The 15135-nt window shown below is 43.1% G+C and overlaps 1 protein-coding gene across 7 annotated transcripts in view; it reads left to right on the top strand.

Moving 5' to 3' along the window:
* Positions 1–15135, top strand: part of osbpl8 (oxysterol binding protein-like 8) — a 178881-nt gene that overhangs the window by 91391 nt on the left and 72355 nt on the right. For 6 of the 7 annotated variants that reach the window (XM_069904341.1, XM_069904339.1, XM_069904340.1 and 3 more), the window contains one exon: positions 5525–5662. In XM_069904341.1, the coding sequence (XP_069760442.1) occupies positions 5525–5662 (138 nt within the window). Of the gene's footprint in view, positions 1–4898; positions 4973–5524; positions 5663–15135 lie in introns of those variants that run through there. The other variant, XM_069904345.1, reaches the window with a different exon arrangement.

Genomic DNA, 15135 nt, shown 5'->3' with positions numbered 1-15135 from the left:
ATCCTGTTTGCAGCTCACTTTTGCAAAAATCATACTGTAACTCATGCACATAAGCCCGTAGTTATGAGAAATTGAACATGTCTTGACAACTAATAGACGTCTGGATTGGAGAACTTGTCTAATGAGGCAAGGTTAGCAGACTTCTCCCTTTGGAGTGTAGGATGAGAGGTGACTTAATAGAGGACTACAAGGTTATGAGAGGCAGAGATAGGGTGGACGGCCAGCACCTGTTTCCCAGGGCAGGATCAGCAAACACCAGAGAACATCTGTACAAAGTGAGGGGAGGAAAGATTAGGGGACTCGTCGGGGTAAGTTTTTTTTTACACAGAGAATAGTGGAATGCATTGCCTGGGGTGGTGGGGACATTTAAATTACTCTTTTACAGGCACACAGATGAAATAAAATTAGAGGGTTATGAGGTAGGGAAGGTTCGATTTTTTGAGTCGGTTTCTGGAGGTCGCCATAACATAGTGGGCTGAAGGGCCTTTAATGTGCCATGTTCTATGTTCTAAATCAATGGCATCAAAATTAAACCTTAAAAGGTAACATTTTGCACAATTACTCTAGGGTCATTAAAAAGGAAGTGGAATATGACGCACATCAGATTCGATGTTTATATAGTGTTTATATTTAATTTCATTTGTTTATGAAGTCTAAATTTAATTTGGTCACCTAAATAATGCAAGCCTGGTAATTCCGGAGCTCAAAGTTATTAAATTGAGTTACATCTGTGTGCCTCTTCACTCGATTTCCAAAAGGTGCAAATTTGTTTTTCATTCAAGTGGGATGAGCCTTGCCGATATTTAATTGCCTGTCTCTAATTGCCCATGAGAAGGTGGTGGGGAGCTGCCTTCTTGAACCGCTACAGACGTTGAGGTGTTAGGGAGGGAGTTCCAGGGGTTTGGACCTCGCCGCAGTGCAGGAACGGCAATATAACCCCGTCAGAATGGTGTGCTGCCTTCAGGGTAGATGCTGGGGAACTGGTGCAGCACATAAAAGTGCTGGTGGAAGGTCAGCAGGACACGCAGCATCCATGGAAAACAATAGGTGGTCTACGTTAAAAGCTCAAGTTCTTCGAAAATCAGGGAGACTCCTGAATGTGTGTGGGGAGCGGGGTGGAGGGGCAAAGGGGGAGGAGCAGATGCCAGCAGCTGAAAGGTGGATATAGGTGTGGGAGTTGAGAGGTGATCGGAGAAAGGAAGTGAAGCAACCGGCATGCTGGAGGGATGAGGGAAAGGGAGAGAATGGGGGGAGGGGTGTATTTAGAAATTGGAGATCGATATTGATGTCGTCTTAATGGAGACTCCTGAAACTAATACATGTTCCTCCAATTTGTGTGTGGCCTTCGGTAACCCTCCCTCCTGTGAACAGTCCTAAATAAGGCTGAATAGATTCGATTCCTTTATTGTCATGTCATGAAAACAATATAATATTGCACAAAATTGCCATAAGGCAGGCAGATTCACCATTGGGCGCCTCTTACAGTCAGAGACAGAGGAGCAAAAGAGTTTGCCCACCACCCCCATGGAGAGTCCATGGATCCGCCTCCAGCGTTCCCGCAGCTTCCGCAGCCTCAGTTCAAGTAGTTAGGAGCCCAAGCTCCAGATCTGAACCTCCGACTCGATTAGGAACCCTTCAGCGCCCTTGGCACCCTCTCGCATCCCGGTTCTGATACCCGGTACCCCTTCAGCCAGTCTCCAGCAGTCCACGGTCTGATGTGAATCCCTTGACTGCAGTCTCCAGCAGCCCATAAGTCTGCGTGGGTTCCTTGCCTCGAGTTGCCAACAAGTCAGCGTATTCCTCAGCTGCAGAACTCCTCACTAGTTACCACCCTGGGGGGAGGGGGTGGTCTCCCTGTTTCAGTTCCCTGCAGTTCCCTGCTTCCCCAGAGTCTTCAACCCCTTGTGACAGCTTCCGATCATAGGTGCCGCCGTTTTGAATCCAGATGCGGCAATCCTAGGATTTCAAATACAATCACTGCCAGCTTCTTTAACAGGCTGCTTGAAATATGTAGAGAGCCGACAGCAGTTGGGCTGAGCGGTTAGACCCCCCACTCCTGGGGAAGCGCTGTGTCTCCAGTCCCACTCTCCACAGGGCCCCACCAGCGGCAGTGCTGCCATTACAGCAGCTCCAGCAGGGCTGCACTTTTGCTCTCTTGTCAATCGGTTTCATGAATGCATGTTTGCTGCAAGATTATGAACCAGAGGTTGTTACCAACAGCCACATATTCACTACAATCTCACGGACACAGTTTAGGTTTTGTGGATCCCTAATGTTGACTGGATTGGAATTTCTGGGTGAAAGGTTCATTGCACCGAGGACCGGAGAATGCCATTTTGTTGGGTTGTACTTGTGCAATCCGATGACAATAAACTTGGACTTGACTTGAAAATGGCAGGCCCTTGCTTGCATCAGGAACTTGTACATTCATTATCTGTAACATATATGCAAGGATGTTGTTGAGCTTTGCAGAATTTATGAGCCTGAACACGCTGCATTATTGAGATGCCCATGCTTTCACCAGACCCACATTATCTCTTTTAAAATGCTTCAATCGCGGTGTCTGCAGACTTCAGTATTTTGCTACAAGATCTCTTCTCGGTTTCAGAAAGCCCTCCAATTTCACGGAACTCTCATGGAGAAAGTTTGGTCCAGAACGAGCCCATGATGTGGCTGAACCTAACTTTGATGATTGCTCTTTCAACATTCAAAAATGTTAAAAAATTTTGTTCAATGTTCTTCAATGTCTATGAGATTCAGATAAATTAAGCAAATGGAACATTCATTTGGTTGAGCAATACACAAACATGCTGGAGAAATTCAGCAGGTCATGCATCATCTATAGGAAGCAAAGGGTAACCAATGTTTGGGGCCTGGGCCCTTTGAAAAAATATGAGCAAAAATCTGACCTGAATTAAAAAGGGGTGGGGGAGAAGGAGGAGAGCAGTGCAGGCTAACAGGGAAGAGATTATCGGTTGATATGGATGGGAGGGGAGGAAAGACAAAGGCTAAGAAGTGATAGGGTGGAGGGGGGGGTAGCTCTCTGAATGGAGAGGGAAGGAAGTGGGGAGCTGCAGGGCACTCTGTCGAAAGGCTCAGACCCGAAACGTTGGTTGCCCTTTACGACCTATAGATGCTGCGTGACCTGCTGAGTTTCTCCAGCACTTTAGGGGTGGCACAGTTAGCAGAGCAGTTAATGCCATGCTGTCAGCAGCGGCAATCGGGAGCAGAGTTCGAATCCCACTCTGTCTGTTAGGAGTTTGTAATTTCTCCCTGAGTCTGTGTGGGTTTTCCCTGGGTGCTCTGTTTTCTCCCACCTTTCAAAACGCACGGGGGTTGTAGGTCAATCGAGTGTGATTGGGCAGCACGGGATCGTTGTCTGAAAGGACATGTTACCGTGCTGTATGTCTAAATTTTAAAAATTTAACTTTTGTGTCTTGCACTGCCATCACAGCATCTGCAGACTTTACTGTTTAATTAATTAAATTGTTTGAACACTTTTAAACAAGTAATAGTTATGCTTGAATTTTTTAAAGTAAAAAAAATACAGTAAACCCCCCCCCCCAGGGATGAGTGGATACTGGATAAGTCCATTTTCCGGTTGATTGAGAATGCGTGTTGTGTGATTGGTGAACTGATCATAGGGGGTGCCAATTTTAGACTTTTTTTTAACCTACATTTATTTTCCACTTTTTTTGCCCTTGCTTGAATTCTGGATAACGGCAATTTTACTGGACATTATTTCCTAATTGCCATTCTCCTGAACAACTGTTCCCATCCATGCAAATAAATTGGCTCACTGGTTCTTCAACACATCACTGAGTAGGTTTCTCAGTCTAACTTTTGGGGAATTAATTCGGACCATGAGGAAACTAAAATTGGGTGCAGTTGATCAATGCCAGAGAAACATTGCTGGCAAGTTCCTCTGGCGTTGTCTAGCACACGCTCAGTCTTCCTGCTGCCATCAGGAAAGAGGTGTTGCTGTCACAAGACTCACCCCACCAGGTTCAGGAAGACCCGCTCCCCCTCCACCATCAGACTCCTCAACCACAAACTCAATCAGGGACTTATTTGTTAATTTTATTGATTTTTGTCAAAGTTATCTCTGTATTGCACAGTCAGTTTGTTTACATTTCTTTATTTGTTTACATATATACATTTAGTCAGTTTTTTTGGCACTGCCAATAAGTAGTAATTCTGCCACGCCTGCAGGAAAAAGAATCTCAGACTTAAATGTAATGTCATGTATGTTCTCCGACAATAAAGTTAGAATCAGAATTTATTGTCATGAACAAGTCACAAAGTTCATTGTTTTCCGGAAGCATCACAGTACAAACATTTATATAACCACCTTTCAAAAATAATTAAGTAAAAAATAATGCCCGTAAAGGGTCTTTGATTCATTGATTATTCAGGAAGCCGATGGCGGAGGGGAAGAAGCCGTCCTTGAGCCGCAGAGTGCTCATCTTCAGGCTCCTGTACCTTTTCCCCGATGGTAGCAGAGTGAAGGGGGCATGTCCTGGGCGGTGGGAGTCCTTGAGGATAGAGGCTGCTTTCTTAAGGCACTGCCCGCCTCTTGTAGATGTCCTCGATAGAGCGAAGACTGATGAAATCTTCATCTCAAGTTCACACCTGGACTTTCTCAAATGTGTGGAGGTTTTGGGGGAATAAATGCTGGTAGTTTAGGTTGGTTTTGTGCCAGCATTTCCAAAGAATTTCTGGCCTTTTTGAATTTTGTTTTGGAGCAGGCTGACAGCTCAATCTGCAGTTTCCTAAAGAAGCAACAGGTGGCGATGATGCCGAAACTGCACGTGTTTCGTTTTTCCTTTGAGATATATGTAAAAACAAAACCTGACAAAGGCTTGTCAGCCCACAATGTCGGCATTGAGGCAAACATTGAGAAATGCGACTGACAGACCAAGAAGATCTGAGTTTTAACATCCTGTCTGTTTCATTGTTGATTGCAGAGCTGGTGGGTGTTGGAAACTTGATCATTATTACATTTTGGTACATTTAAATCATTTTAGAACCGATCAGAAATTTGGACAGCAGGGAAAATTTAAACACTAAAGAGTTGTGAGTTTTTCATGAATGCTCTGGTTCGAAGTTTGACGAGGTTAACATATTGACGTGAAAGAAGCTATTTTGATCATTTAATACTGTGTAAATTAGATTTAAGTCAACACTATTCAATGAATAACTGATTCATAATCTTGAATTGCACTCGAAATTGTAGTGTGAACCTTTCCACAGCGTGTGAGGAAAGATAATTCTCAGTTCTGACCACGTGTTGTTCCCACGCTGGAAAAATGCATTACAATTTACCCTTCTGGATCATTTATTTCATCTTGGTAATGTATTAACTAATTCTATTTGATTTGTTTTGCTTTGTTTGCTCGTCATTGTAAAGTAGCAACTGGGTACTCGTTTTGCAAGAGATGTTCCACTGAAATTTCCTTCCCTCTCTCCTGATGGAAGTTTTATCTGTGGAAAAGAAAATAAAGAATATTTGTTGCCTTGGCAGCTGCAGTAATGCCCAGCGATGAACCGCAGCCTGTGACTCCAGGGAAAATGAGTCTCCGCCCGGGAAAGGAAGCATTTTATTCCCAAACGAAAGAGTCAGCCCACTTGACAGTCAGCCCAGGGGTCAGCAACAATCACGGTAAGATTCGCTGTACATTTAAGCAGTTTGCCAATGGTCTCATTACTGAGCTCATTTTGATCGCTTTATGAAATGCTCACCCACTGGTTTATCGTGGAGTGAAGGACCTTATATTAAAAAGTATGTCTAGCTTCTCTGCAGGTGTCAGTTGGCATCACTGTTTCCTATCTTACCTTGCACACTGCTGATATGTTTTCCTTCAAACTCTCCTGTGAAAAAATATGATTGGTTCTGTGAAAATTTGCTGCAGTGACTACAGTTGAAAACTTCTTGGTGATAAAAGTCTTTGAAATGCTTGAAATGGGGAAAGGTGCTCGATAAGTGAGAGCTTTCTTTAAACTGCTGTTGAAAGACATTGTTTTACTTTTGAAGAAAGGGATTAGCAGATGTTAAAAATAGTGTTGGTCACAGACAAGTTTTACTGAACTTGCATCACTGGAGATTATATCAAAATGTTAATAGGATTTAAAATATCCAGCAACATGAATTTGTGGGATTTAAGGTAAACAATGATTTCAAAGGGAAAAAAAATAAGTCTTTTCATATTTGGAAAGGGATTAATGCCAGAAGCTGCAAAGAAGCTTGAGAAGCTCAGACTGTTCTCATTCAAAATAGAAAATGGTAACAGCTGATCTCAAAGAGGTGTTAAAAATTCATAGCAGAAATGAAGAGAACTTGAACGAGATTTGTAACCAGAGGAAAGATTGCAGAAAATTGGTAAAGAAACCAGGGCCAATTTGAAGTTTTGTTTCGGAACAATTTATGGTCTGGACTGCACAGTGTGAAAAGATCGTTGAAGCAATTTCAATAACAACTTTCACAAGGGAGTTGTAACAAGAGGAATTCACTCATTCAAAAAAGACATGCAGAGCTTTGGGGGGCAAAGAAGTCAAGATCTCTACAAATGTGCAGCGTGTTGACCAGCTGAATTACAGCCTGGTAGGGGGCACCAATACCCCTGAACGGAAAGCCCTGCAAAAAGTAGTGAACGCAGCACAGGACATCAAAGGCAAAACCGTCCTCATTACTAAGTACTTCTACAGGGAACGCTGCTGTCGGAGAGCAACAGCAATCATCAAGGACACTCACCACCCACCACACGCTCTATTCTCACTGCTGCCATGAGGAAAGAGGTATCAGTGCCACAAGACTCGCACCCCCAGGTTCAGGAACAGCTGCTCCCGCTCCACCATCAGACCCCTACTTTGCTCATTATATATTACTGAATATTTATATTTCTGTATTTCCACAGTTAATTTATTTACATTTGTTTTGTTTACATTGTTTCTTTCTTTGAGTGCAGTTTGTAGTTACTAGTAATTAGAAATTCTGCCTGGCCCGCAAAAAGGAGAATCTCAAGGTTGTATGTGATGCCATGTGTGTATTCTGACAATAACTTTTAACATTGAAGACTAATTAAAGAGATCACTGGAGAGCTGACCTCATGATGATGAGAATTTATTGTCAATGTGCACAGATGCAATGAAATTCTTGCTCGCTGCAGCTACTCACATATGTAAAGCACATTATCAAACAATATTAATAAATTAAATTAATACGATGCGCTACAAGAAAAAAAATAAATATAAAGGAAGATAATATTCACAATTGCAGTAGAGCATTAAAAATAGTGCAGACAGATCTTTGTTGGTTCTGGAGTCGGGTCATTCAGGGGATTCAAGAGCCTGATAACAGTCAGGAATAAAGACTGTTCTTGAATCTAGGAGTGCTGGACTTAAGGCTTCTGCACTGTCTGCCGAAAGGTAACAGAAGAAGAGTGTGACCAGGGATCCTCCATGACATTGGCTGCTTTCTAAGGTAGTACCTCACTGAGGCATAGTTGCCACATTCATCTGCTAATTGATGTCCAGCAAATTCAGCTCAGCTGCAAATGTCATCGCACCCTTGGTTCAATTATGATCCAGCGAACTGAATCGCAGGGGTGAGATGAGCTTAATTGTCTTTTGACATCAAGACAGGATGTGACCAAATAGGAGAACCAAAAACAATAGGCATTAAGGGGAAGGAAAATATTTGATGGATTTGTGGTTGTTGGAGATTAATCTTCCCAGCCCAGGAGACTACTGAAGGTGATTCTCAGGGCAGTGTCCCAGGCCTAAGTACATTTATCTGTCTTCCGTGGTAAGGTAAGAAATGTAGATATTGGCCCGTTTTTGTACAATGCAAAATTTAATTTTCAGCTTCTCAGAAATTGAAGCTGTCCATGCTTTCAAGGAGCAAGCCTGAGATAGGTCAGACCAGAAAGTGGAAAGTCAGTGATCACCTCCAACAAGATCACTGGAGTCGCCATTTCCTCCCCCTCCCACCCCCCCACATCCACATAATCTACCAGGATCGTTGTCTGAAGAGGGCGCGCAAAATCATTGAGGGTCCCTTCCACCCCACACTCGGCATCGTTCAGCTGTGCCTTCAGGTGGTGCTGGTTCTGATACTCCTAGGAACATCATAGGAAGTAGGAACAGGAGTAGGCCAAAAATGGCCCATCGAGCCTTCTCCGCCATTCAATACGATCATGGCTGATCTAATTTATGACCTAACTCCACCTACCTGCCTTCTCCCCATATCCCTAATTCCTCTATCATGTAAAAATTTATCTAACCGAATTTTAAATATGTCTAATGAGGCAGCCTCAACCACTTCCTTGGTTAGAGAATTCCAAACATTCACTACTCTCTGGGAAAAACTATTTTTCCTCATCTCTGTCCTAAATCTACTCCCCCGAATCTTGAGACTGTGTCCTCTCATTTTAGTTTCCCCGGCCAGCTCAAAAAACCTTCCTCCATCTATCCTATCCATACCCTTCATAATCCTATATGTTTCTATAAGATCTCCTCTCATTCTTCTGAACTCGAGCAAATACAATCCTAGATGATTTAATCTTTCATCATCCCAGGGATCAACCTAGTAAACCTCCTCTGGACCGTCTCCAAAGCCAGTATATCCATCCTCAAATATGGAGACCAGAACTGGACACAGTACTCCAGGTGCGGTCTCACCAGTACCTTATACAGTTACAACATTACCTCCCTACTCCTGAATTCAATTCCTCTAGCGATGAAGGCCAACATTCCATTTGCCTTCTTAATGACCTGCTGCACCTGCAACCTAACCTTTTGCGATTCATGCACAAGCCCTCCCAAGTCCCTCTGCACAACAGCATGCTGTAGTTTTTCACCCTTTAAATAATATTCAGCTCTTTTATTTTTCTTGCCAAAGTGGATAACCTCACACTTACTAACATTGTACTCCATCTGCCAGACCTTTGCCCACTCATCCAGCTTAACTATATCCCTCTGCAGACTCTCCACATCCTCATTACAATTTGCTCTTCCACTCAATTTGGTGTCATCCGCAAACTTGGTTACACTACATTTTGTCCCCTCCTCCAAGTCATCAATGTAAATGATGAACAGTTGTGGGCCTAACACTGACCCCTGCGGCACCCCACTTACCACTCTCTGCCAACCTGAAAAACTCCCATTTATCCCGACTCTCTGCCTCCTATCAGACAACCAATTTTCAATTCAGGCCAATAGACTTCCCCGGACTCCACTTTCCTGTAACTTACTGAGAAGTCTCTTGTGCGGCACCTTATCAAACGCTTTCTAGAAATCCAAATATACAACATCAACCTGTTCCCCTCTATCCACCGCACCCATTATATCCTCAAAGAATCCTAACAAGTTTGTCAAACAAGATCTTCCTTTTATAAAACCATGCTGCGTCTGCCTGATTGAACTCTTACGTTCCAAAAGTTTCACCATTTCATCTTTAATGACGGCTTCAAGCATTTTTCCAACTACAGATGTCAAGCTAATTGGCCAATAATTTCCAGTCTTCTGCCTACATCCCTTCTTAAAAAGTGGCGTGACATTTGCTGTCTTCCAGTCTGCCAGGACCTGCCCAGAATCCAAGGAATTTTGGTCTATGACCACCAATGCATCAACTATAACTTCTGCCATTTCCTTCAGAACCCTTGGATGCATATCATCAGGACCAGGTGATTTGTCTGGCTTTAGTCCCATTAGTTTCTCCATCACTACTTCCTTTGTAACAACTATTTTATCAAGGCCCTCCCCAACATACGCATCCTTAACTCCGCACTTGGGCATGCTGGACGTGTCTTCCACCGTGAAGACTGACACAAAATATTTGTTTAATGCCTCGGCCATTTCCTCATTTTTTGCTACCAGTTTTCCTTTCTCATCCTCCAAGGGTCCTATGTTAACTCTGGCCATCCTCTTCCGTTTTATATATTTATAAAATTTTTTGCTTTCTGTTTTTATATTTTGTGCCAATTTACTTTCATAATCCTTTTTCCCATTTCTTATTACCCACTTTGTAACCCCTTGTTGTCTCTTAAAGTTTTCCCAATCATCCAGTTTCCCACTGCTCTTTGCAGCTTTGTACACCTGCGCCTTCAATTTTATGCTCTCCTTTTTCTTCTTCTTTGGCTTGGCTTCACGGACGAAGATGTATGGAGGGGATAAATTTCCACGTCAGCTGCAGGCTCGTTTGTGGCTGACAAGTCCGATGCGGGACAGGCAGACACGGTTGCAGCGGTTGCAGGGGAAAATTGGTTGGTTGGGGTTGGGTGTTGGGTTTTTCCTCCTTTGTCTTTTGTCAGTGAGGTGGGCTCTGCGGTTTTCTTCAAAGGAGATTGCTTTTCCCTCCCTTGCTCCCCTTTTTCCTGACCGAAATATATTTTTGTTGAGCATTACAAAATATTTCTTTGAAAATCTTCCACTGTTCCTCAACTGTTTCATCAATGAGCCTGTGCTCCCAGTCCACTCTGCCCAATTCCTCCCTCATCCTATGGTAGTCACCCCTGTTGAAGCATAATATATTAGTTTTAGATCTAACTATTTCCCCTTCCATCTGAATGAGAAATTCAATCATACTATGATCGCTATTTCCCAGATGGTCTCTGACTATTACATCATTTACTCTACCTATCTCATTGCACAACACGAGATCCAGGAGAGCATTTTCTCTTGTGGGTTCCTTCACATGCTGCTCAAGAAAGCTATCGCGGATGCATTCTGTGAAGTCCTCTTCCAGACTCCCACGACCAACTTGATTTTCCCAATCTATGTGGAAGTTAAAGTCCCCCATGACGACTGCCGTATCATTATTACATGCCTCACTTATCTCTCTGTTTATTTCCTGTGCCACTAAACTATTGTTATTTGGTGGGTGATAGATAACACCCACCAATAATTTTTTTCCCTTTGTTATTCTTTATCTCTACCCAAATGGACTCAACATTATGCTCTTTAGATCTTATATCATTCCTCACTACTGCCTGGAGCTCATCTTTGATTAAGAGTGCAACTCCACCTCCTTTACCATCCTGTATCTCTTTTCTTCAGGATGGTTGGGGGGGGGAGGGTAGGGGGAGGAGCACAGGGCCACAAGCAAGTATTCATAGGTGGATATGGGCAGGAGGGCACAAGAGAGAAAGAAAAGCTGGGGTGATGGGGGAGGGGATGGCTCTCTGAATGGAGAGGGAAGTTGCTGTCAAGTTGAAAATTACTCATAAGGGAGGCTTCAGTTACAAACTATAAAAAGACTTTTGGTTTTTGATATATAGAAACAAACCTATTTTCACCTGAGTGAATAAGAGTTTATTGTCATATAGATAAGTATTCTTACCTGCTGCAGCCAAACAGGTTCGTACGATGTATCAATAGTATAAATTAAATTACTACAATATGCCAAGACATTACAAAAAAAATAAGAGATAAATATTCACAGTTGCAGTTAGTACAGGAAAAAAAAGTTTATTCTTTGAATGTGCTATTGATAATAAGTACTGCACAGAGCAGCAGAATGGTTTTACAACAGGGAAAGTAAACATGGACCCCAGAGTACTTCGAGCACTGGTCTTGTAAGCCAGAGGTTGTGAATTCGTTCCTCGCTGGGGCCTCCTTTACATTCTAAATGTAGTGTTACATGACAATAATGGAATCTTTACCTTTTACCTAAAGTCAGAAGCAGGATATATAATGGTCAGAAAATTGTGATAAACATTAATTATATTTCTCATTAGATCACCCATGCCCATAACACTCGTATGTTCTTTGTGCTGCTAATGTGAATATCTCTACAATTTCTCAACATTATTTATCCAACCCCAAATTACAGATCACAATGTTATTGACCTTGGAGAAAGGGTGCATAACCTATTGTTGTTTTCAAAATTTAAAACAATAATTTTATTTTATTAATTTAGAAATACACCACGTTTACAGGCCCATCCGGCCTATGAGCCCGTCCTGCCCAATTACTCCCAATTAACCTACAACCCCCTAGGTTTTGAAGGGCAGGAGGAAACCCACGCAGACACAGGGAGAACATACTAACTCCTTACAGACGGTACCGGATTCTAACCCAGGTCGCTAGTGCTGTAATAACATTGCACTAACCGCCATAATAACCTTGCCAAAACCCTTTCAGTTCTCTTTCAATTTGAAATCTGATGCACGATCAATTACACCAAGACTGAAATTGCCGAAACAGAAGGATTTTATTTACAAAAGACGGACAGCAGCCCTGCGTTGGTCGCTCACACTGGCCTGGACTTGAACTGGGGGCAGGCTTGTGGAATGAGAGCCTTTATGGGGAAGAAAGGGGAGGAGTCACGAGCCGGCCAGTGAGAGCAAGTGTCATCCAGGAAAGGTTATGTTATTTACACATGACAAGTACGTACAATAGTGGTTTCTCCGCAAAATCTAATTCGCTCATTCCTTGTCACATTGTGCATTTGGAGTCAGCTGCCAAGAGTACATCAGGAGACAAAGCAAAGATTTGTGAGGTGGGGAAAGAGATGAAGGCTGGAGAGATGAATGTCAGATGTTACAGTGCAGGGCTGGGAGTTGGCAATGAATCGGTTTGAGGTAAGGGTAGAAGGAGAAGGGATAATAAAGGGGAAATGAGTAAAGATCATGAAGCAAGGGCAAAGAAAAGCAGAGAGAGATGAAAATGGGGAAGTTTGTAACAAAGATAGGTTGAAAGAGGAGGGGGTAGATGGGTCTGTTGAGAAGACAAGAGGAAAGCAAGAAAATGGCTGTGAGGGAAATATGAATATAGCAGATTTGTCCAGGGGCTCAGAACAGGAGAGAAAAGAAATGAAGATAAAGAGAGAGGGCGGGCAGTAACAGCAGTTTAATATGATCCTTGCTTTGCATTGGTGATAACGTACTGCAAAGATCAAATAGTCTGCTAGATGGCAGCATTGATCACTTTTTCATTTCAAGAACCAAACTTTGCTGGTGATACTTTGACATGGGGAAAAAATATTGAAACTCCTGGTTTACTTTTTTTCTTTCCAATCTTTCATTTCTCTTGTCCTGACAGTGGCTGCATTTACTGGAAATTGGTGGGGAGAATGGTGTTGGCAGTCAAGGGACAAAAAATGTGGTCAAGTTTTGCACACTCTCACTTCTGTAAACCCCCCCCCCCCCCACCATTTTGCTTCTCCATTCCCCTAATCTGCAACTCTATGCTTCCCTCCTGCGCTCTCTCTCTCTCTTTGAGGTGCTAATTTGTTTACCTCATCTTTCTGTGGCCATTCCTTCAAGATGACGATCGACCTGCATGCAAGTCAGACAGAATTCTTGATGGGATGGGTGAATGAATGGATGTAAGGTGTATTCCTTCTGCCTCGTACATGGGGGTTTAGTGTGTATCTCAAGCCCTTGAGGTCTGGATATCTTCATGAGTGCTCTTTTCCATGTCGAGCAGCTGTGGGCCAGGGAATCCTGGGGATTTGAAGAAACGGGGCTATTTTACAATGTGGGTTTAAGCCAAGCCTTGAATCAATTCCTCTATCGGTCACTACATGCAAACAGCACATTCCAGTTGCATAACATTTCACTTAACTGAAGTGAAGCAACACACCCCGTCACTGCAATGCAAACACCGGAGACACTGCAGAGCAGACACCCCCTTCACTAATGTCTCAGCGAAACACTCCTTCAATAGAGCATCTCTTCATAACCTGTCTGGTTCTGATTTCTGCATCCTCCTTTTAACGGTAATTTGTCATTGACACCGAGTTTTCTGAATGGAGCTATAATCATCATCTTTTTGTTAAATCATGACTAATTTACAAATTGCTTTTTCTCCCACATGAAATGAGTTGTTAACTCAGTGGAAGGTATTGCATAGACTGCTGCTATGGTAACAGCTCAGATGAGTCAAGACTGAAATAACGCCTGCTAAAATTTGGACATATCCATTGTAATTGAAGCTATCATTTTCAGATTACATATCCTTAGTTTGTGCAAGGTTGTACTAACATCCGCCGTTCCTCAGCATCCTCCAGCATGGAGCCTGAAAAATTCTTGTGTGCATCTAAAAATAAGCTCATCAGTTGCAGTAGATCCAGTGATTTGAGGAGCAGGTGCCTTTCAGATGCATTGATTACTCTTGTTCCATTGCAACAGAGATTTCTATCAGACACATTGATTACTCTTGTCTCGTTGGGGTCATTGTAGTCTCACAGAGGAAAGGGCAGCAGGAGAGGGGATGCATTGCACCACAGAACTGTCATGTAACAGTAATCAATGCAGCAAATGAATTAGTCACTGATCTCACAGGGTGGGAGTGAACTGGAGAGTCCAGAACTTTCAGGCCATGAGGCCCAGAGCAAATGAAATTAACACCAAAATGAACCAAAATCGCACACCCTAAGAGTGTTTTGATAATGAAATTTCCACGCTCCCTCGTCCTTTTCATCCTCTAACAGTGATCTAAATATTTAATGAATATGTCCAGGATGTAGCTTTTTACATAACAAATTGTTGCCCCGTCACTGGTCATTTTTTGCCACCTCTCAGCCATTGATCAAGCTGGTACATAAAAGTACTGGAGAAACTCTGCAGGTCACACAGCATCCAAAGGAAGTAAAGGACTCCCTCCAGTGTCAAAAATCTCCCCCTATTCAGGCTTCAGCCTGATTTTCAGCACTCCTGGAGAAGAGTTCAGGCCCGAAAAGTCAACCACCTTTCACACTCTATAGATGCTGCAGATTATTTTTGATTTAGAGATACTGCACAGTAACAGGTCCTTCTGGCCCACGAAGCTGAGCTGCCCAAATGTTTCTTTTGGAGGGTGGGAGGAAACCGGAGCCCCCGGAGGAAACCCACGCGGTCATGGAGAGAAGGTACAGACTCCTTCCAGACAGTGCCTGATTCGAACCCATGTTGTCGTCGCCGTAACAGCGTGGCGCCAACCATGCTGCCCAGATCCTCCAGTACACTTTTGCATTCTGTGCAAGACCCCAGCATTGGCGGAATTTTTTGGTTGACTTTTATTGATCAAGCTACATGTTTTGCTGTATGTTGGTGATTTTCTTTTCTCCTTTACCTTCCCGAATTCTCTTGCGTTTCTTCGTGGGCACTATAACAACAGCGAAAATGTCTGAATGATCGAGCAACTTGTGTTTC

The sequence above is a fragment of the Narcine bancroftii genome, chromosome 11, assembly GCF_036971445.1.
Source record: "Narcine bancroftii isolate sNarBan1 chromosome 11, sNarBan1.hap1, whole genome shotgun sequence".
NCBI lineage: Eukaryota > Metazoa > Chordata > Chondrichthyes > Torpediniformes > Narcinidae > Narcine > Narcine bancroftii.
This window is presented reverse-complemented; position numbering and strand designations above follow the sequence as displayed.